General features: G+C 36.6%; 1 protein-coding gene across 1 annotated transcript; it reads right to left on the bottom strand.

Annotated features, from left to right (window-relative positions):
- Nucleotides 1-439: 439 nt before the first annotated feature.
- Nucleotides 440-23,931, bottom strand: lpcat3 (lysophosphatidylcholine acyltransferase 3). Its single transcript, XM_084435303.1, has 13 exons — nt 23,742-23,931; nt 22,048-22,155; nt 19,526-19,632; nt 18,859-18,952; nt 18,108-18,142; nt 16,500-16,681; nt 15,311-15,419; nt 11,706-11,792; nt 10,242-10,408; nt 9,973-10,120; nt 3,747-3,902; nt 3,500-3,627; nt 440-1,823 (listed from the first exon to the last, which is right to left on the bottom strand). Exons 1-12 carry the CDS (start codon nt 23,824-23,826, stop codon nt 3,508-3,510), a joined length of 1,398 nt encoding a protein of 465 aa, XP_084291429.1. The 5' UTR covers nt 23,827-23,931; the 3' UTR covers nt 440-1,823; nt 3,500-3,507.
- Nucleotides 23,932-24,594: the final 663 nt, after the last annotated feature.

Raw genomic sequence — 24,594 nt, 5'->3', positions numbered from 1 at the left:
GTTAACAAGCTACATTAACATAAACTATTTAATATTAATAAGCTAGGCATTGTCAATAGTAGGAAACTTTTTTTTTTTCATCCCGATTAGCGATGGCTGGCTGTGTGATACATCTGGCTGGGAGGGAAGCATCTGGAGGGCTCGTGTCAACTACTACTCATCCTCAATCTACATATTCCCACCTCGAGTCTAAAACGAAGGACATTTGTGAATGCGTTTGAACTCCCCACTGTCACCAACTGTGATTCAGCTCTATAGGGCCCAGACTGCAAGATGACGTCATATCGGCTCCCACAGCAGACAGATCTAAAACCCTGACACCACAGTTCAAAAACACCACAACACTCTGGAGCAGATTTTGTTAAAATCCAGCATTTTTTAATGAATATTACAAAAAACGTTTTCATTTAAAAGTAATTGTTTTTTTTCTCTCTCTCTGTTTTGTTTTTTTTGTACATTTGGTAGCAGTAAGGCAGTAGTAGTTGTTTCCCAAAAACAATTTTTACATCATTAAAATTTGCAACCACATATATAAATATTATAAAACAATTCCGTTGCTACAGTGAGCCTCTGTTCCCTCGGATTAAATCTGGGTGCAGGTTTTAAAAATCGGTCCTCACTGAAGAGTGATGCACATTTGTGCCAAGGATCTTCAATACGTCATGTCATATACAGAACAGATATGAAGGCAAATATGTGTAGCAATTACTGAGAGCAGATCACATAGAAAAAAGATCCTGATGTATGATGATCCTGAAGTGTTGAGAATGAAAGTTATAAGTATAAAAATAACTTCACTGTGCAATGAAACAAAATGACATTTTTTAGGACTGCGCGCGCACACACACACACTTCATCAATCTGAATAACAGCAGTTGTTTTTTTGTGGGTTTTTTTATGTGCAGTTTAGTTCATTGCTCACTAAAATACTTATAATTTAAATATATAATACTCTGCTCTAAATAATACTGACACAAATTTACCCTCATATATATGATTCCGGTGTTTAGTGTTGATGTGTTTCTGTTTTGCTTGTGCTCATACACAGGACAAAAAGATTTACTGGATAAAATGGAATGAATAAGAAAAGGTCAGATGGATGGACAGACAGTGTTAAATGAGAGGATGAGATGACAGAATGAGCCTTTTTATGAAAGCGTGTCAAAAAAAAAAGCAGTCACAATAAAACTCCTTCCTAAAAAAAAAGAGAAGGTCCCCCATCAGAAGTTGTCTGATCACAAGAAAAAAAAAGGTTATAAAAATGAAAAACATTCATTTATAATGCCAGGCGATGGTGAATGTTCAGTCACTGTTCACTCTTATGTGTGTTTCACATTTCAGTGTCTTATTTTCTATCTAAAGGTACACAAGTTGGAAGTTGCTAGCAAAGAAAAATAAAAAAGGTCTCATTTGTTTCCATCTTTCAAATACATGCTCTACATTCCCTCTAAAAGTGCACACATGACCTCAGCGACAGCAAAAGCCAGTTCTCTGATTAGTAATGGTCTCGTTTCCTGTTTCCTGTGAGTAATGAGTGCAATGGTATGAGCAGATACAGTATAATTATTTTCAGCCACCAAACATCAGTAAATCTTATTTAACGAATATCGAACCTCAGAAATGCTTGCATTTCTGCAACTTTTAACCCTCTTCATTAGTCAGAAAGAATGAGAAAACTTTCCAACGCACTAACATTTGTACACATACATCAGTGCTGTATGTAAATAGTAATATATTACTAAAGGCCTTAAAATTTGTCCTCTTCAGGTGCTCTTTAAAAGTCACAGTTCACTCCAGTCAAACTTAGATGGCCGCAAACAAACCTGTGTAAGACAAAGAGAAAGAAAAAGGATGATCATTTTACTTTCACAGTCACTAATTCTAAACCATTTTTAGTCAAAGATCAGTTGTCAGTTATCAGTACAAACTCATTATGATCAGAAACAAAACGCTTGGATGAGAGGGGAAAAAAACTGTGATGCAACAAATAAACAGACATTTTATGAAGACCTGGATGAATGAAACATTGCCGCAGCGCCGGTGAAAAGAAGACAGAAGGATGATACAATTTTTCCCACTGGAATTAAATGGCTTATGGTCACACTGATCCTAACTGAATCATCAGCCATGATCTAATGAAGTATGATTATGCTGCTTATAAGTCCTCCTGGGAAGATCCTACGTACGTGTTCGGGAGCCGTAATTAAGATGTGATGTGGGTTCAAGTGATTTGGGTCAGAATAGAAAGGACACGGAAACTGCAAATCTTTTTTCTTTTTGTGCTAGTGGAATTCAAATGACGTGCATTATGGACACTTTTTTCATATATTCATCTTGATCTTAACTTTATCTTAACTAAACAAAATATGTACAAACTTAATTGTATTTTTATCTGAATTCTGCTCGAAATATCACCCTTAAGGCGAGATAAAAATTCAAGAATATTTGCACGGTTTGGAAGAATGGTGCGCAGATTTTATTTTCAATGCTTTCGTTTACATTTTTTACATTTGTTTAGAATTTGTTTGTGCTTTATCAACATGCAGTAACATGGATAAAGTGACGTACACTACCATTCAAAAGTTTAGGGTCAGAATTTTAAAAATAAATAAATAAAATGTTTATTCAGCAAGGATGCTAGCCTGGGATTTTATTCACGCTGCTAGGCAGCCTGGACACCATGGACCAGATTTCCCCCTCAAAAAGGGAACCAATCACAGAACGGGGAGGGAGCAGCAAGACGATGATGACGTCTATGCGACACACCGAAGCAGTTTGTTTATATCTATGGATCCAACATGGCCTCAGATGCGAAGTTACCTTTCGATGCAGCCTTAGATAGTGTTCTAAGTAGTTTAGTCGCTGAACGCCATCGTGCACATCAATCTCTGACCCATCGTCTTCTTCCTCGTCGAATTTCTGTCGCTCTACATACGTCATCTGGTATAATTGAAACGATTGGCTATGAGCTACGTACAGGCGCATTTGATAGACATTCAATAAACGGCTCTGGGCATTCGTAAACCACGCCTCAAATACGAGAAAATGAACATGTGGTTCCCAGACCACGTCTCAATGAGACGAGGTCTGATGCTAGCCAGGCTACAAGGATGCATTAAATTGATCAAAAGCAAAAGTAAAGACATTCAATAAATCCTGTGGAAAAAACAACAACTGATTTCCACAAAAATATTGGCAGCAAAGCTGTTTTCAACCTTGATAATAATAAGACATGTTTCTTGCGTAGCAAATCAGCATATTAAAATGATTTCTGTGATCGGTCAGACCGGCTCACAATGGATGGATAATGTAATGTAATGTAATACAGACATTGTGACGGTGTTCATGCAACTACTAATATGATCTGAAGCACAGGAAACAGCAAACACAGGAAATAATAGATGCCACTCTCTCACACACATACAAAAAAAAAAAACAGTGATAACAGACAGGTAGCACAAACAAAAGAGAGTCTAGAAGAGACGGATGCTAAATTTACCCTTTTAATTAATCCTCCTTTTTCTCACTGCCTTTTTTTCGAGGCACGAACACCTTGCGGAGGTATGGCAGGACGAGAAAGGCAGCGAAGAAAAAGATGTGACCACAGAAATAAATGGAGGAGTAAACCTGGAAAACAAATGCATTCAAAATGTAAATGACAATAGCAAACACTTTGATAAAGGTGGTTAGGAACATGGACAACATCAGATTAATGATGAACGAATCCCTGAGGAGTAAGTACACACCTTGAGCCACTTGTCGTAAGTGAAGAGGCAGAATGGCACCAGAGGGTATCCCATAAATAGCCAGTGAAAAAACTGCTGTACTAAATATACAAGTGGATACAGATGACTCTGAGCGATGGATGTCAGTAAAGGACTGTCCCGCACCAGTGCCTGAGCCTGCAAAAATATTTACATAGCAATTATATTACATTTAGCCATTGTTTAATGGCATGTGTCCACGTACGTGAAAGAAACGCTTCAATATTCTGCCCAAAATGCTAATACATTTTTTATAATTTCAAGTTGTATAAATGAACATTAACAGTCCAAATTTAGTATTTAAGCATTAATAAATGCTGTAAAAAAACACTGCTTGCTTTGCCTCGATGTAAGTTTCCATATATGAGCCTGTCGCTCAGATCCCATAAAAAAATTAAGCGAAAGCGCTTCGCTCCACTCACTCTGCACCGGTGGACACATACCGCAAGTAAACATGCACAATGTTTCAATCTTGCCTAGAGCCATATTTCACTGAATAATATTACATTTCAACTTGTTTTGTTTTTCTCCTGAGAAGGTTAATGATCACGCTGTACCATCAGCATTCATCAAAAAAATGTGTTTGGCTCAGACAGGAAAATATCAATTGTAAATGTTCCATTGACTTTCATTTAATGATGTCTCACATTTTAAAGTAGGACTACAAGGGCGAGATGCCTCCTCACATACTCACAGCTGTCTTCAACCTGTAAGATTGTGTTGCACAAAAAGATAGATACTCAAAACAGCTGCAACAGTCTTCTGATCGATTCAGAAATTTGGGGAATCGTCGACCTCCTCATCGTTGTTTTCTTTCCTTTTTTTTTTAAATGAAAGATTGGAGGAACCTAATTTCACCATGACCACAGGATATAAAGGTTGTAGAAAGTAGTCTTCTCATCATATGAAGCTTTGTTTGTAATATGCAGATACATTTCTATATCTCTGATAGATTTTAAATTGTAATTTTGGCTTCCCCTGAAATGGGTCATAGCACAGCAGTAAATACGCTCATTAGAGCATGTGCATTTATTGCATAGATGGAAAAAGACGTGCACAGTTCAGTTGAATGATGAAGTTTACTTTAACTGTATGCTTTTGCACAGAATGTGTAAAGCAAACCATACTGAAACAACCACAACAACACTGAAATAAAGAGCGTGTGGTATATCTGTCAATTAGATCTGTCAAACAGAAGAATCTCAGCCAATGATCTGTGCTCTCAATCGCTGCGTCTGAAATTGAATACTTCCCTACTATATAGTATGCGAAAAACAGTACGCCAAGAGAGTAGTATGTCCAAATATATAGTATTCAAAAAACAGTAGGCGAAAAGTCCCCGGATGACCTACTACTACCTCCGAGATTCTGAAGTGCGCATTCAATGGACACTTTACTATCCCATGAGGCCACGGGAGAGGATTTATGAATGGAGGTGAAGGGACGCTGGTAGGTCACATGATAACGACAACATGGCTGGTGTAGTACGTCCGGATTACATTCATACTACCCATATTCATACTATATAGAATGTGCTTTTAATGGTCGCAAATTAAGTTCAAATTCAAAAGTTGTACCTACTCAGACAGTATGCGATTTCGGACGCAGTTAATGAGTTCTTTCAGAATTATCATTGGTTGATAGAAAGAAAAAAAAAACTAGCATTTTAATTAGATGAAAATAAAGCCCTTCACATCATGCATCTATTATCTCGTAGTTTGAGCAGCACTCAAAACCTACCATTGTGGACAACATAAGCCAGTTTCACCCTTTAAGCTAAATCATGGAGTTTATACGACTATCTTGTATAGACTTTAAACACGTAGAACAGTGGTTCTCAATTCCAGTCCTCGGGACCCCTTGCTCTGCACATTTTGTATGTCTCTCTTATCTGACACACTCAGTTCAGTTCATGGAGTCTCTCCTAATGAGCTGATGATCTGGTTCAGGTGTGTTAAATAAGGGAGACATACAAAATGTGCAGAGCAGCGGATCCCGAGGACTGGAATTGAGAACCACTGACGTAGAACATATCTGTGTTTGAGCGTCAATAGTGTGCTTTGAGCGCACAATGTTTGAAACTCATCTACATTTGAACGTAGACATTTCGTCAGAACGTAGACTCACTATTGGCCGACGCTGGTCATGTGTGTGATGCGTGTGATTCTGGCCAATAGTGAACCTACGTTCCGACATAGAACCCAGAAGCGTTGTACTGTTTACTCTACGTCAACAGTGTAGGAGAATGACGTGGAGGAGAAGAGATTGTTGAATAATGTCGTTATTTGGGGTGTTTTTTGGGTCGCTTCATAATATTAAGGTGGAACCACTGTAGTTACATGGACTATTTTAACAATGTTTTTACTACCTTTCTGGGCCTTGAAAGTTGCAATGACGTTGTTGTCAGTGGAGGGACAGAAAGCTATATATATATATATATATATATATATATATATATATATATATATATATATATATATATATATATATATATATATATATATATATATAATATGAAAATATAATATATACACACATATATTATGTAAACAAAAACTTTTATGTTAGATGCGATTAATCGATTTGACAGCACTACTATTTATCATATAATTTTTTCAACATTGATAACAATAATAAGAAATTATTCTTGAGCAGCAAATCAGTATATTAGAATGACTTATAAAGATCATGTGACACTGAAGACTGGAGTAATGATGCTGAAAATTCAGCTTTACCATCACAGGAATAAATTACATTTTAAAACATATTCAAATATATTAAATAGTATTAATATTTCACAATATTACTGATACTGTTTATCAAATAAATGCTGCCTTGGTGAGCATAAGACAAGAGCATGAAGAGAATAAAACACTCTTGAACAGTAGTAGTGTTGTGTGTGTGTGTGTAATGTATCCTGTGTAAACCGTTCAAAATAGATTTAATATTTGATAAGTTTAAAGGGATAGTTCACTTTGAAATTAAATTTTGGTATGTTTTAGCTTACCTCAAGGGCATCCAAGATGTAGGTGTCTTTTTTTCCGCAGTAGATTCAATTTTGATATTTTTAGGTCAAACCGTTCTTGTCTGTCAGTCATATAATGCAGGTCTGTGGTCACTGTCTCAAAGAGCATGCACAGAGTCCAAATTAAAACAATTCCCCATCGTCCAAATTAAACAATTTCCCATCGTAAGTACACATTGATGGCCTGAGACACGAAACGAGCGGTTTGTGTGAGAAAACGAACAGTATTTATATCGTTTTTACCTTTTGTACACAGCGACGTCCAAGTGATCTGACCTGACGTGTACGCAGACTGGTGCATAGATATATACACTAGATGTCGCCTTGGCTACGGCATTCGTTCAATGAACTGCCGTCGCCAAGGCGACATCTAGTGTATATATCTATACACCAGTCTGCGTACACGTCACACACTAGGAAGCGCCCGCGCCCTCAGATCACTTGGACGTCGCTGTGTATAAAAGGTAAAAACGATATAAATACTGTTCGTTTTCTGACACAAACCGCTCGTTTCGTGTCTCAGGCCATCAATGTGTACTTACGATGGGAAATTGTTTAATTTGGACGATGGGGAATTGTTTTAATTTGGACTCTGTGCATGCTCTTTGAGGTGGTGACCACAGACCTGCATTATATGACTGACAGACAAGAACGGTTTGACCTAAAAATATCAAAATTGAATCTACTGCGGAAAAAAAGACACCTACATCTTGGATGCCCTTGAGGTAAGCTAAAACATACCAAAATTTAATTTCAAAGTGAACTATCCCTTTAACTTATAGCTGATATATCAGGACTCTAGAATGCAGTTTTTTTGCTCCATCACTTATGGCGCTTTTCCACTGCATGGTACGGCACGGTTCGGCTCGGTACGGTTCGACTCGGCGCGGAACGGTTCGGCTCGCTTCGCTTTTCCACTGCGTGGTACGACTCGACTCGGTACGGCACGGTTCGGTTCGCTTTAGCTCGGTTGCTTTTCCATTGCAGTTAGTACCGCTTCAAAATGGGTGGGACTGATCGTTATAGTTGCCGCCTCTACTGCCATGACATCATCGTAAACGCGCCACATTTCAAACGCACAACACAGGGGATGGTGCTCTTGATTCTCGGCATGTGGATGTTTTTAAATTAAACGTTCTTATAATGGTTTCCTATATGGAAGGAAAATTCTTAACGTGTAATTAAACGTTGCGTTCATATTCTGGGCTCATCTGATTTTTTGTACATAGCATAGCCTACTTTATGATTTTAGTATCATAATGATTAATAAATGCACGCACAATTATCCGTGAACTTGATTTGAACAAATGCCTTTCAACTTGTGTGTGCAAAATTCAGAATTAAATGAATGTGCAGCAATCTTTACAAATAGAAAGTAGGCCTAATGTGTAACTGCCATTAAAAAAGCGCATTTAGTTAATGTTATGTTATTTTTTTTCCATCTGCCTATGTTGATGAAAAGTGAACAGCACGAGTAGAGAGACATGGTCATGGAGCGAGTCAGACATAATTTTGACCACTTCATTAAGTTTTGTTTTGTAGAAAGCATTTCTTTAAAGTGAATTTCGTTTTGTATAAATTGTATCTTAATTTTAATAATTTTTTAATCAAACAATTGCCTGGATTGAATAAGATGCAAAATAGACAATTTAATCATTGAGGCGCCCGAGCGGTCACTTGTACGTTAACTGGAGCGCATCTCATCCTCAAATACACAAAGCTTGAAATGTCTTTAAACGAAATAATTCAAAACAAAAAGAAATAGGCTACTCTCTTATGTAATCTATTAGGCCTATGTGCATTTCTCTCTATAGGCGCGTTTACTACGAATATGGCGATCGTCAACTTCATCTTTGCCATGCACAGACAGACACTGACAGAAAACACTATTTTATAAATAAAAATCAGTGCACGCGTTTTAATAAAATTAAAACTTTAATTGTGATCATTAAAATAATTGAATATTAAATATTTTGTGGCCAAGGTTTATGGCCTCATTTATTAATAGTATATATATATATAGGCTATATATAGGCCTAATTTTATTAAATTGAACAAGCGCAAAATTCAGCATTCAATCAAATATTCAAAAAGAATTAATAATAATAATGTTATTTCAACATAATATCTCGTTATTTCGACATAATGTGCGTGCAACAAGCAAGATGTGCGTTTGTAAATCCAGGGACGCGTGCAGTGATTTTTATTTATAAAATAGTGTTTTCTGTCTGTGCATGGCAAAGATGAAGTTGACGATCGCCATATTCGTAGTAAACGCGCCTATAGAGAGAAATAACATTATTTTTTTTAGTCTTTTTGAATATTTGATTGAATGCTGAATTTTGCGCTTGTTCAATTTAATAAAATTAAAACTTTAATTGTGATCATTAAAATAATTGAATATTAAATATTTTGTGGCCAAGTTTTGCTCATTTATTAATAATATATATATATATATATATATATATATATATATATATATATATATATATATATATATATATATATATATATATATATATATACACACACACACATATGTGTGTGTGTGCCCTCAGCACATGCGTTAAAAATTATCCGGCGCCGCCCCTGACTGCAAGAAACAGTTTACAAGAAACTTTTTAACTGCAAGACACTACAGCGTTGGCTGTTGTCTACTGGCTATTTAAATCTAGCGGGTTTGTCTCGTGCATGGTCTCGTGTCGCAAATACAATGACACTGGTAGTGACGATTCTGTCTGACCAATCAGTGATCTTCAGTGTTTTCACGTCACATTTTAGTACCGGTACGGTACGCTTGGAACCTCAACAGAGGTGGTACCATTTAAAGCGAGCCGAAGCGAGCCGTACCGTACCGTACCATGCAGTGGAAATGCGCCATAAGCGTGCCGTACCGAACCGAGCCGTACCGTACCATGCAGTGGAAAAGCGCCAAAGCGTGTCGTACCGAACCGAGCCGTACCGTACCATGCAGTGGAAAAGCGCCATTATATCGGAGCAAGACAATAATTTCAAATAAATACTCAGTGAGATACTAAACTCAGAAACACTATATCTTCAAAGCTGTAAACTTTTAGATCTGCCTTCTGTTGGCATGAAAGTAAGTGACTCAAAGACTTTAGACATCTAGATTCTAAACAACTTCACGCCTCATGTCTGGTATAGTAATGTTGCCATGGTTACCTGCTTCTCCACATTGACAATGATGAACTCCACGGAGAAGCAGATGAGGTACCCCGAGTGCAAGCCGTGCCAGACAGCCAGGAATAACAATGTGAACATTTGAGACAACAACTTGTTACCCAAAAACTTCAACCTCTTAAACACATGCCTGTATTGTAGACGAGAAATGGAGAGAAAATAAATTGACGCATAGATTGCAAAGAAAAACAATACGATTTTCAAAGTCACTGATGTGAATAAATGTCAAATACATTAAAAAAAGCACATACCTGGCCACCCAAGCATTTGTGTTGATGTTGAAGGAATTGATGGTGCCTGTGAAGAGGGGCGTGGTCTCAAATAGCCACACCCTCACATTGGCACAGGCATCCCATTGGGGCTCCCCTTTTTCGTTCTTCCCATTATAGCCCAGCCCGGAGAGTATACACACACCTTCCTAAGAATATAGAGAGATATATATTTATATATTTATTTAGGAATGATTATGGCTCTTCCAAGCTGTATAATGGCTGTTTCTGGTTTGAAGTCCATTAAAGTGCATCTATCCATCATAAAAGGTGCTCCACGCGGCTCCGAGGGGTTAATAAAGGCCTTCTGAAGCGAAGCGTTTGTGTAAGAAAATATTCATATTTATCACGTTACAAAGTAAAATTCTAGCTTCCGGCCAAACGAACATACGCAGTCTACTTGCGCCTAAAGCGCAATTTACGCAGCTTGTGACGTCGGAAGTAGCGTAGTGCGTCATGGCGTGGCGTAAATATCAGCAGTACGTCGCATTACTCGCATAAGTTGCACTTTACAGTTAAGTCGAATCCGTATGTTCGTTTGGCCGGAGGCTAGTTTTTTTTATAAAGTTATAAAATGTATAAATTTATAAAGTTTTAAATATGGATATTTTTCTTACACAAACGCATCGCTTTGCTTCAGAAGGCCTTTATTAAACCCCCAGAGCTGTGTAGAGCACTTTTATCATGGATGGATGCACTTTTATGGTCTTCAAAAAATATACGACCATTCATTGCCATTATTCAGCTTGGAAGAGCCAGGACATTTTTTAATATAACTCCGATTGTATTTGTCTGAAAGAAGAATGTCATATACACCTAGGATGACTTGAGGGTGAGTAAATCATGGGCTAATTTTCATTTTTGGTTGAACTATCCCATTAAGTTACATCTAAAAACTGTATGAATGTGTTTGCATTTGATACAAAATATCAAACCAAGTGGAATTATATATGATGTGGTTTGGTTATTAATCATAAAACAACAGATATGCTGTTCAGAACTGAGACTTTATTTAGGCATTCAGACATTTTAAGTGTGGCCTAAGTCAAAAAAAAGAAAGAAAAAAAGAAAGAAAAGTAAAATACAATAGAAATTGGCCCACTGAATGTCAATGAAACCTTTCCAAACATCAAAAAAGCAATTAAAACAATGCAAGCACACCTATAACTCACAATCTATAGAAAGTTTTAAGCCAGAAAACCTGTTTAGCGTCCTGATCAGGTGTGGCTTGTACGTCTAGTCTGCCGAACCCTAAGGAGGTTCAGTTTCACATTCTCAGCTAGAAAAAGAAAGCCACGTCTTGACCGTAATTGACTTTTTTCACAGCTAACACCTCACCAAGAAGAGAGTAAAGATTCATTGACGGTGCGCAGCATGATATGTAATGGCTCTCAATTACCACAAGTGTGCTCTTAATGGAGGATTGTGGTTGTGCTGTTTACTCACCGTGATCAGCCAGCAGCTGATGTACTTGTACAGATTTACTTTCACCCACACTAGGATGTACACACACTTGTACCAGAACGGATGTGCCTGAATCACAGATAAGAAGAAATTAATCACTTCTGATGCATTATGAAAAATGTTTCTTTTTAAAACCATTAAAAAAAAAAAAAAAGTATGTTTTCATTTTATTTTGCGTCCCGTACAGCAATCAAATGATTACTGTATTTCTGCAGAAAGAGGTTTAAATGATAATGAATAGGGATGTCAAGACTTTTCATACTTGTTTTTCATTCAAACTAACGGTAACACTTTACAATAAGGTCTCATTTGTTAACATTAATGTATTAACTATCATGAACTAACAATGAGCAATACATTAGTTACAGTATGCATGAATCTTTGTTAATGTTAGTTAATAAAAATAGAGTTGTTCATTGTTCATGTTAGTTTACAGTGCATTAGCTAATGTTAACAAATACTACTTTTGATTTAAAAAAATGTATTAGGTGCTGAAATTAACATTAAATAAGATGAATAAATGCTGTAGAAGTATTGTTTATAATTAGTTCATGTTAACTTAAGTTGTTAACTAATGAAACCACTGTAAAATGTTACCAAATTAACAACTAATTAAATTAACAATTAAATATTCCAAGGGGCATCCTTCCTAAAATACAAAGACAACTATATTTTGTATAAAGACCATTATTCTGTTTGAGAATATTGTGATATTACTGTATAAAGTAATTGTATGTAATCATTCAAAATTTGAAAACATTATTTAAAACATCATCTCACTGTACTTAAGTCAAAAGAAATTACTGAAATATTAAGTATTAGTCTTAAGTATTTGAGCAATGTTAAATCAATCAATGTTTTGTTTTAGGTTTAGGTTAGTTTAACTCACTATGTTACTAACAATAATGATAATACTTATAGAAAATACAGATATGACTCTTTGTCCAATAAAATTGTATTGTATAGTTTGTAAAATATGCCAAATTACAGCACGCAACAAGAGTATCGTGTATAACAATATGATTATGGTGCTTGTTGTCATGTTGTACTTAAAAGGGATAGTTCACCCAAAAATGAAAATTCTGTCATCATTTACTCACCCTCAAGTTGTTCTGAACTTAATTTCTTTCTTCTGCTGAACATAAAAGAAGATATTTTAAGGAACGTCAGTAACCAAACAGTTGATGGGCCTCAATGGTTTTCGTAATTTTTTTATTCCATTCTAAGGTCCATCAACGGTTTGATTACCGACATTCTTCAAAATATCTTCTTTTGTGGTCAGCAGAAGAAAGAAACTCGTACAGGTTTGAAACGACTTGGGTGAGTAAAGGATGACAGAATTTTCATTTTTGGGTGAACTATCCCTTTAACACGCAATGTTTGAAGTAAACGCAATCGTTGTTTGTAAAGCGCTCCCACACATGATTACATCAAGACTGCTTTACTTTTACAAGGCAAGAATACGCAAGCCATGCTTTCTATACGCATGTAACATGCAGTGCAAGCTACAGCTTTAGCTCACTGCTTGAATGATTGCTCCATACGTTTGTGCTGAAATGTGTTAATTGAAATTTGATAAGCTGAACTGATTTAATTACTATAGTCTTGGTTATACATGAACACCCCTAACAATGAATAATTTTTCACTGTTTGTGTGAACTCATTTTAACTTGCTCCTCTGCATTTTAACCTCAGTCAAAAATTTGGCTCGCAGTAACCGTTTTTCATTTCCAAAATTACTATACACACCAAGACTATACCTGACAGACTTAAAGGGTTAGTTCACCCAAAAATGAAAATTCTGTCAGTAATTACTCACCCTCATGTTGTTCCAACCCCGTAAGACCTTCGTTCATCTTCGGAACACAAATTAAGATATTTTTGATTAAATCTGAGAGCTGGATCACTCCTCCATAGGCTTCTAAGACACTATGGGCCCTATCTTGCACCCAGCGCATTTGACTTTGTACACTGACGCATGTATCATTCCTAGTTTGCACCCGCGCAAAGCGCGCTTTTCCCTCCACAGAAGCACGTCGCTAAACTAGGGAATGAACTTGCGCTCCCCGGGGCGGTTCAGCGCAAAGAGGAGGCGTGTTCCGGCGCAAACGTTCCTTCATGCTATTTTGCAGGTTTAGAAAACAATTGCGCCACTAACCAGGAAAAAATTGTTTAAAGTCAGATGTTATTCATATGCTATTTTAAGGGCGCATGCTTGGCCATAATCAATGTAGCGTGTGCACAACGCGCATACACTTTGATTCTCTCATCTACACAGAAGCAGCAGTTTTCATTTTTGCAAATCATACATTATTACGATAGATAGATAGATAGATAGATAGATAATTTATTATAAAAGCATACACCTAGCTTACACATTTACCCAAATTATCATACGCCTTTTTAACCGAAGTTAATTTGGGTGGGTTTCTCCATCCCCAACGTCCCTGACGAGAGCGTTGCTCTCCTTGGCTGTGAACCGCTCCTCGCGTGCGCCTGGCAAATCCGCCGTTATAATAGGAATCCGCTTTAGAACAAGCGCGCCTGCTCTTAAAGGGAATGTGAGATGTCGCTCTGATTGGTTTATTTCACGTTACGCCCAAACCACACCTATGAATAATGAAGCTACTTCAGACCAACCCATTTTAGATTTGCGCCTGGCGCAAGAGTCATTTATCCCGCCGGGAAAATAGCAACAGCGCCAAGACCCGCCCACAAAGTTACTTGCGCTGTGCGCTTTGACACTTACGTTTCAGATCGTTAAAATAGGGCCCTATAACTTGCTGGCCCAGAAAATGTATTAAAGACATCGTTAATATAGTCCAAGTGACTACAGTGGCTCAATCTTAAGTTTATAAAGCGACGAGAATACTTTTTGTGCGCAAAAACAAACAAAAATAACGACTTTATTCCACTTTTCATTTCCTTCTCCCTGGGCCTCGAGTCTTTTCACGTAGTGTTTAAGCGTAGCGCGTCTGTGTTGCACGTCACCACGTAGGCTCACTATTGGACGACGCTGGTCATGTGTGTGATACGTGGTGACGTGCAACACAGACGCGCTACGCTATTACACTACGTGAAAAGACTCGAGGCCCAGAGAGAAGGAAATGAAAAGTGGAATAAAGTCGTTATTTTTGTTTGTTTTTGCGCACAAAAAGTATTCTCGTCGCTTTATAAACTTAAGATTGAGCCACTGGAGTCACTTGGACTATATTAACGATGTCTTTAATACATTTTCTGGGCCAGCAAGTTATAGTGTCTTAGAAGCCTATGGAGGAGTGATCGAGCTCTCAGATTTAATCAAAAATATCTTAATTTGTGTTCCGAAGATGAATGAAAGTCTTACGGGGTTGGAACAACATGAGGGTGAGTAATTACTGACAGAATTTTCATTTTTGGGTGAACTAACCCTTTAAAGAGTGCTCTTATTCAGACTGTGAGCTTTCTGTGGCATCAGCGCCACATTGAAAAGATCACAGAACAAAAACAAGTGTCAGCTCAAGAGATACAGATACAAGGCTGTTAACAACTTAAATACTGAACATTCATTTTGTGACACTGTGTATGTTCAGTCACAATCCACTAACCTCAAACTCATCTGTTAAATAGTAGTTAGCTGGGTAGAGCGGCCCGCCCATCGCAAAGATAGATAGGGTGATCAGACCTAAACCGAATCGCTTCATTGCTGGAACCACACTGCAAGAGGAAGAAATGTTTGTTTGATTAAGTAGTTCATTAACAGAGGACTATAATATGCATTAATGGGTCAGTACTAGTTAAGTTGTGGTCAAAAGCAGTGCTGCCTAAAATGCATATCATTCATTTTCAATTTCAAGCTAAAGCGACAATTGGAGTCATGATATGGGTGAGCCCAGCAATTCGACAAAGTTGAGAAAACCATAACTTTATGCAAATGAGTAGAGACACCATGTGACAATGGGAGTAAAGACTATGCTATTTCTCAGTATAAAGTTATTGTGAAGGGTTTTGCTGTTCTATATTATTTGTCTCAGGGATATAATTGGAAAAATTATGTGTGGAAAAGCATGTCACAATCTGTCTGCATTCTGATTGACTTTTCATGCATTGGTAATCATTTATCTTCTTCATGGTATGATGTATTGCAATTCATATACAAACAACAAAACACAGAATGTTCATTTTTAACAGTGAGAAAACTGATTTCTTGTCAAAATGGATTGATATCTTATTTTTACCAGTAATATGTCTTATTTGTAATTAAACTTCCATTAACATTAACTTTAGTTTAGGGTCCAATTCTCACTATATAAACTAGTTGCTTATTAGCATGCATATTACTAGGATATTGGCTTTTTATTAGTACTTATAAAGTACATATTAATCCTAGCCAAATACCTAAACTTAACAACTGCCTTACTAACTATTAATAAGCAGTAATTAGGAGTTTACTGAGACAAAAGTCAGAGTAAATAGTGAGAATTGGACCCTAAACTAAAGTGTGACCAAATTTTCTAACTCTATGGCCACCAATCCAATAGCATTAGAGCATCCAGTGTCTATATGAATGCCTATAGCTTAAAGGTTTACGTCAAACACAAAGATTGAGTGAGTTACTAAGACTTGTTCATTATCACTTTGTCCTTGAGCAAGTGAAAGAAGTCAATGTCCTTGTAATGGACATATTAATTCTGCAATCACTTTGGATGAAAAACTGTTTATAGAAAGTAAAATCATTGGTTTGACAGACTTTAGCTAAGCTAGTATTGTTGTACTTGTGACATTTTGTGCGCTTACCTATTGGGTGGTTGTCCGGGGACATCGGACATCTCTCGAGACACCAGCATCTGGTAGTTTCGCAGTGTGAACTGAGGCCCTACCAGAAAGCCTCCATAGAAGTATGAGAAACCAAAGACCTCCAACAGAGACGGCGTAGAGCTGAGGGCAGACTTCTTCTGTTCTGCGTTTATCTGAGATTGCTACATAAAAGAAAATGAGTAAATGAATTAAAAGACAGGAACTGGCCGCAGAAGATATATTGCAAAAATATTCAAATCTATAAAGATAACAGATATACACTTCCACTTAAAAGTTTGGGGTCTGTAAGATTTTTTTAATGACAGAAGTCTCTTATAGTAATCAAGACTGCGTTTATTTGATCAAAAACACAGAATAAACAGTAATATTATTAAGTATTATTACCATTTAAAATAAAGGTTTTCTAATGTAATATATTTTAAAATCTAATGTGACAAATTTGAATTTTCAGCATTATTACTCCAGACTTCAGGGTCACATGATCCTTCAGAAATCATTTTAATATGTTGATTTGGTGCTCAAGAAACAGATCTTATTATGTTGAAAACAGACTTCTTAACATTTGTTTAGGAAAAGGTGATGCATTTTTTTCAGGATTCTGAAAAGACATTTATAAAGTTAGAAAAGATTTCTGTTACTTTTGATCAATTTAATGCATCTTTGCTAAATAAAAAATAATTCATTTCTTTCCAAAAAAATCTTTCCGACCAAAACTTTTGAACAGTAGTGTAATTAAGACTCTTGTTTGGAATGCACTATAGTCATGCCAGTGAACAAAGAAAAGCACTTTTACACTTGGTACCGAGATCCATATCAAGTGGTTAGTATTTAATACAGGGACAAAAACATTTAGTGACTTTTTTCACTTAAACCACATTCTGAGGGTGAAACATCACATTTGTGACTTGATTTAAATGACAAATATACAGTATTTAAGAGAAAAATTGATGTAAGGTGAAGTGATGTCACAGCTGGTCAAAGGAGACGCATGATACCAGGTGTAAACATCGCGCGATCTGACTGATCAAATCACCAGAGATGGATGTTAATACCAGGTGTAAACAGTCTATTTTCGGTCATAAGGTAATCTTTACACCCTCAATAAAACATTGCTTTAAAAGGAGTAGGAATTGTCTTTCTTGAGTGACTAGTTATTGACACAGAGGGAGATAATCAATAGATATAACCTTTCACACAATCACATGAAGACGCCAACTGTGTCAAGCCACAGCTACGATTAATATTTAGACAGAGGCGTTTAATATGAGCCACAGATGAGATCACTGCAGTATAGAACTAAAAGATTACACAATTACATCTTGGGGAACTTCACTACATTTCACCTTGCCAGGAATCATTACACTGATCCATAGTGGCCATTTAGCAGAACGTCTGCTACACAACTGAAGAAGATACTTTGTGGTTCCTCATCAGTTCCTTGTGCTCAAATCATGCATAAAAATACAAAGAGTGATGCAGGAAGAGGAAAAGCAGTGAGATAATGATAAGAGGATGAAAGGTGAACAAACTGAGCAAAGGAAGACAGAAATGGTGGAAGATAACAGCAGTTCATAAAGTCAAACTCACTTCTTTTCCACCGTCATAGTAATCAAGCGCTAAACCTGCAATGAGAAAATGAATAATGGTCAGTACTAACATGACATGAGCACTAGCACTGAAGGAGAAAAAAAAGGTGATGCTGATCTCATATAACAACAATATTACAGACAATACGTCTTTTATACAGTGGAAAATTTCAAAATAGTGATAAAGTATCAAATAAATAGTAATAACAATGGTAATTACAATAGTACAGAGTAAAAAATACCATGGTTTTGCAAACATACCTAGGTACATCTATAGCAGGGATTTACAACACATACCATATCTGTTTTCTATCAGTATGAAACGTTTTAATTAATTTTAGCAGTGGATATTTATTGTGCATGTTAATTTCTACTGTTTTTAAGTTTACATTACCTTGCTGTTCTCTAATACTCAAAAACACTTTTTAAACACACTAATCATTTAATAACACTGTAAAAAATGAACATACTGTATATTATAATAATGTGATTCCTAAATTCACTTGTAGGATTTAACATTATTTTCAACATCTTCCACTTATCAGTCATCATATACATAAATATATACAGACACACACACACACACACACACACACTTCAACCATTACTGTACTATGGCATTTTGTAACTATCTGTTAATTTACCTTGTGATTGCCTTGTGAGAAATAGTTTAACAGAATGCAGTTGTAAATATATAAAGTCAGGGAAATAATAGATAAGGAAGAGATGGCAATTAAAAGCAGGCATCATACCGATGAGTTTGAGTGTGAGGACACAGTGAGGCATGGTCCATTTGATATCATACTCGTCTGTAGCTGTGTAGTAATAACCCATCAACAGATATATCTGCCACACAAAAAGAGACAGTGTACAGCCTCAGGTTCTGTTGACATTGACTTTACTGTTTTTATGTCTGGGGTTAAAAAGATCCTAAAGGTGTGTTAACTTTAAAAAATAAGCTCTTAATTTCCCTTCACATTCTTTTAGGTTCCTCTGGTCTCATTAATAAAAGATTTTTCGCAACAGATAAGCATTTTTCAGAAATATGAAAAGACTTTAAACCAGAAAACTGGCAGGAGTGTATCTCTCTGGCAGAAAATCTCATCATGTGAATTTAATCATGTTTTTTTTAACTGGGGTCTGCGTGACCCTGACATAAAATATAACATTTGTCATGGAGGATGGCTGAAGCATGTCATAAGTTCATAAGTGTAAGAAAAGTCATGAAGTATCAGTCTGGTACTTCAATAAGCATGCACTGCATCGCAATGTTAAGCACTTTTCCAACTATTAAAATAAGGATTAAATGCATGATCCAATATGGTAGCTTTAAGCTTACAGCAGTTCATGCACAAGATCACGTCAAGAGCACAAGAACTGATAAAGAGATAAAGAAAAGTGAATGTGTGTGTTTCTCACCATCTGAAAGATAAAGCTACTCAGAACGCATGTGACTGTCCTTCCCATCAACCTCAGCATCAAGAACTGAATGATTATACATAAGAAGGAGTGACCGACCTGATACCCTGAGAGAAGGACATAGAGAGATGAGTTATTGCATTCCAGCAGAACCAGACCATCACATAACTACAACAGTTCATCTACAATATGAAGATTTTTAATAGAACAGAATACTTCAGCCAAAATGCCAATTGCGTCATCATTTACTCACCCTTGTGTCATTTTCTTTCTTCTGTGGAGCACAAAAGGAGAATTTTTTTGTAATTGAATGAGTAATATTTTTTGACGGTCTCTCTTTTCCATATCATGCCAACAAATGAGCACTGGGTATGTCAAGCTCCAAAATAACAAAAACACCATTAAAAGTATCATAAAAGTGATCAATATATTAAGCCTATAAAAGTGAGCTATATTCTAAGCTTTGGAACGGACCAGAATTTTAAACTTATTCACTGACAAATCAAATATGCCATTTTTGACATAAATAAGACTTGCTCATGAGAACCAATGGAGTATGATGTACCATTCTGTAAAGCTTCACTGAACGGTGGAAGGGAACATTATCAGTGAAAAACAACATTTTTGGCATGTTTATCACACAAACATATTGTATGACTTTAGAAGGGCTGAAATATGGACTATATGATAATTCATACTTTAGTGGTGCATTTCTTTGACATTTTGGAGCCTGTCAAATCCTGTTCCCATTCATATTCATTATACGGAAAAAAAGGGGCTGGGATATTCTTAAAAAATTCTTCTTTTGTGATCTACGGGAGAAAAGTCAAGTGGGTTTGAAACAACATGAGGGTGAGTAAATGATAATAACCCCTTAAAAGTGAACTACCCCTTAAAAAAAATAACAGAAACAGAGGAAACAGTTAGAGAAAGACTCAGACTCAACGACAAACTAAAGTAGAACGTCTCAGATAATGACAAAGAGAGACAGACCTGCTATTAGATCCAAATGCAGCACAAAAAAAAAAGCAAATACACAGAATACAAGCACAAGTTAATTTTCCCATTTCTCAACACAACACTCATCTGTTTTCATTAGCTTGCTTTTCAACCTGCCACTCATATTCTCATTAGCCACTCTCTCACCACCAGGGGTTATTGCCATGGTGACAAAACCTCATGTCTCTCTGTCACAATCTTCTTTAAAGCCACAGTCACCAGGAAATCCTGACCACAGACTACAGAGCAGTTAGTCAGGATACCCTTCATTTTCCCTCCATTATTCTCAAGGACACTAAATGCTAAATAACTTTACAGAGAACAGCCTCAAGAGGAAATCTGACGGAGGCCGAAAGTAAATAATTAAGCACTTTCACTGGACAACTAACATATCATGAAAAATAAAAAATAAAAACCCTTAATGCCCTGTGTTTATTACCTTTATGAGAATGAGAAACAGGGCTTGGCATTAACTTTTTTGCTCACCAGCCACTGTGACTAGTGGTTTTCCAAAGTTACCAGCCACAATTTTGACATTGATTGCATGGGGAAAAACTGCCATATAGATGTTTTTTCATAATTTGAGACAGAGCCATTTTACTGTTAAACATGCGTGTTTACGTTCACTTAAAACACAAGTGACTGTGTCTATGTGAATACTCGCCAAGACCGGTATTTTGACCTTTTTTTGTGTGTGTATTTGACTGTTTTAATACTCAATTTAAAACTCAATTTAGTACTGACTAGTACAAGTGTTAATGTCAAGCCCTGATGAGAAATATACACCACCATTTCAAAATCTGGGATGAGTCTTTTTTTTTATTGTATAATATTTCAAAATATTACTGTTTTTACTGTATTTTAGATAAAATAATGCAGCCGTGGTGAACAGAAGAGACTTATTTCAGAAACATTTAAAAAAAATCGTACCAACCCCAAACTTTTAAACGGTAGTGTAGTATTTTTAGAGCAACTGTTTTGTAATAAGGAAACTGGTCTGCGGAAAGCCCTTATCTTTGACAAAAATGAACCACATAAGCAAACAAAATGTTTGAAACAGAACTGTGATATTCCGTTAATAATACTTTTAAAACTTAATCAAAAAAAATCTTAATCTTCCCTTTTAAAACTCCCATTCAGTGAGAAAACTATGTTTGAACCCACTTTGATGTGGTTCAATATTGAGAATGACATATGTTGCAAGCATACCCAGAATCAACTCTATAGTTTGATTAGATAAGATGCAATCGAATCGGTGTGAACAAGCAAGTTCAAGATTGTGAGTAACTAGGGGAACTGAACTATGGGCAGAAAAATGCTCCAGTCTAAATATGGGCTGGCAGATGCTAACTGCCGAGCCTTGGCGTAAATCACAAGGCTGACATTCACGTAAACATGACCACTAGTGTTTAACTGCTAAAAAAAAGCTAGTAGGTCTCACTTAAACATGTTACAGTTGTAAAGACACTAGTTATCAGATCTTTCAGCTCCTCACTCCTTCCCTGCTTCGTTCTCTATCTCACCAAAATTAAACGTGGCCAGTGCCAGGCCGGAGAATGCGTGGAAGAGATGAACAACTGTCGCAGACTGATGAAAGAAAAAACACCGGTAGACCAGTGCAAAGGGATAACCTACAGGGGAAAAGAAAGAAAAACAGATTAGGCATATAATGTGTGGCAACTGTAGATAAACGCTTCCTTCATGAGCGTGTGTCATTGCACATAAACTTGACAAGCTAAATTGTAGTCTTGAGGGCACGACACACTAGAGAAAGTTTTGATGGAGCGTTTGACATAGGAATGTGTAAGATCTGTGTTGAGGATGCACCAATAATATCTAATATTAATAATGTAATATCGACCAATTAATAATGTAATACCGACCAATATGGCCGATCTTAAAATTCTACACTAATTGGTCTCCAAAGCAAATTACAAAAAAAACACTACAGGTTTAATACTGCAGGTGAATTTTAATTCTAATGTAGGCCTACAGTGTGAAAAATGGATATTCACTTTGATATGCTAAAGATTACATTTAATATGATTAGTGTTGTTAAAGACTAACTTTATGTGAGCACTAGTATTTATACATTTTTATTAGTATTTATTAACATTTTGAATTAGCTGTTATGTTTAGCCTACATTCTCAGGTTTTGATTCATTTTTGCTTGATCATGTGTATCATTAGTTGTTGTTTTTATCTCAGTTTTAGCAATTATAGAACTTCAGCTTAAACCTATTGTATTAGTGGCCAAGTCTAATTATTCTAAGATTTAGATTTTGTTTTAACTTCATTTCAATTATCAAAATGTTTTAAATAGTATTTATAGTTTTGTTCAACAATAACAACTCTGATTTAAGTGAGTGTCAGCTGAAGGTGATCTAAACGTAAAAATATATTGTGCATCCATAGTAAAAAGTTCAAATGTTTTCAACTTTCGGTCTTGACGGTTTTCCTCACACCATCCTCATTGAATACAGCTTTACATTGTAAACAGTTTCATCTACATGTGTATCATGCACAGGTTAAAACTGGAAGTTTAGCAGGCTTCATTCTGATGATCCACAAGGTAAAAACTCTGCTGAGGGACTGTATTAACACTATATATGTTACAAACACATGAAACGCTACAATAGTACTGTAACAGTCATTCCATGGAAATCATGCAAATGTTTTCCCAGCTCAGTCAGATGAGATAGCCCACATATGTCATTCATCTGGTTGAAATGGTTTAGCAGTCCAGTCCACTGCAATGCACCTGGCCAAAGTACAAATAACCCTGCTATCTGCTCTCACAACCCTATTCTTATCAACCTGTAACTTGAAACCCAGCTTCATTTGCATTGAATCCGTACAGCTAACTGTAGGTCAAAGCACTAAAATACAGTTGCAAAATGAAAAGACAGCTGTCAGATGGAGGTCTACCGAGTTAAACTAGTTGTAATCCTAGCAGATGTGTGGAGTTAACCGTGACATGTAGGTCACCCTTGTCGACAGTTGATTCTGGCTAGAGTCGGTGTGAATAGAGAGTTGGTGTTGGTTCCGTGTCTTTAGTGCAGCTGGGAACAGGTTAGACTTGAGGTGTGACTTGGGCAGACTTCAAATACAACTACTACAACAACATACCTGTCCACGCTTCTAATGACTCCTAACGACACTCATCACAAGCTCTCCGCGGAGCCTAAAAGATCTCACTTGTGCGCCGTTCACTTACCTAATAAAACAGACAAAATCAATCGAATCGCCGGTTCGGGTGAACCGAAATATTCGGCTATTTTCTCCAAGAAGGGAGCCGCCATCTTTAGTGTGGGCGGAAGTAGCTGCGGTTGGGTTTCCGTGAGTGTGTGGCGCTCGTGAGGTCTCGCGCGCTCCTTAACTCCGTTTTGCTTACTCCTCCTCTCGTCACCTCTCACACCATTCACAGTGAACCTTCAATCTCGGCTTTCGCAAACGCCTTGCGCAATATTGCGCCTTGTGCCATTTCAGTTCATTGCCAAGCACCTTAATGACGCGAAACTTGGATGAGATTGTTTATTTAGAGCTGAAGTCCGTTTAGAATAATGGAAACATTATTAGTCCGCGAGACTGGGTTTGTGTAGTAAAAGAACAAATAGAACGAATGACATACGCAGAAACTGACTTATTGTTCAATTTGACAGTAAAAATAATAATAGAGTGATAAAAAATATAGCAGCTTCACAATACTGCCCTCTAGTGTTTGTCAAACCAAACGGCCTGGCTGCACTTATCCTGTTGCACATCATGCTCTACATACTGTTTGTATTGTTTCCAGCTCCAAGTTTTCGCATTTACATTTTTTTTGATCATTTTATTTACATGCTTCAAGCTGCTTCAAAAAGGGAATGCCTTACAACTATAAATTACTTGCAAAATGTATTGATCCCCGCCTGTTTTTTGGTTACACTTTATTTTAAGGTGTCCATCCTTGTTACAGTGTAATTATACAAATAAGCACTGAGTAATATGAATTAACATGTACTTACTATAGGGTTAGGGTAGGATGAGAGTTAGTTGCATGTAATTATGCATAATTTACTGTTATTACT

This window comes from Rutilus rutilus (genome assembly GCF_951802725.1).
Source record: "Rutilus rutilus genome assembly, chromosome: 17".
NCBI classification, from domain to species: Eukaryota; Metazoa; Chordata; class Actinopteri; order Cypriniformes; family Leuciscidae; genus Rutilus; species Rutilus rutilus.
The sequence above is the reverse complement of the archived record's forward strand: the minus strand, read 5'-3'. Positions and strand labels throughout refer to the sequence as shown.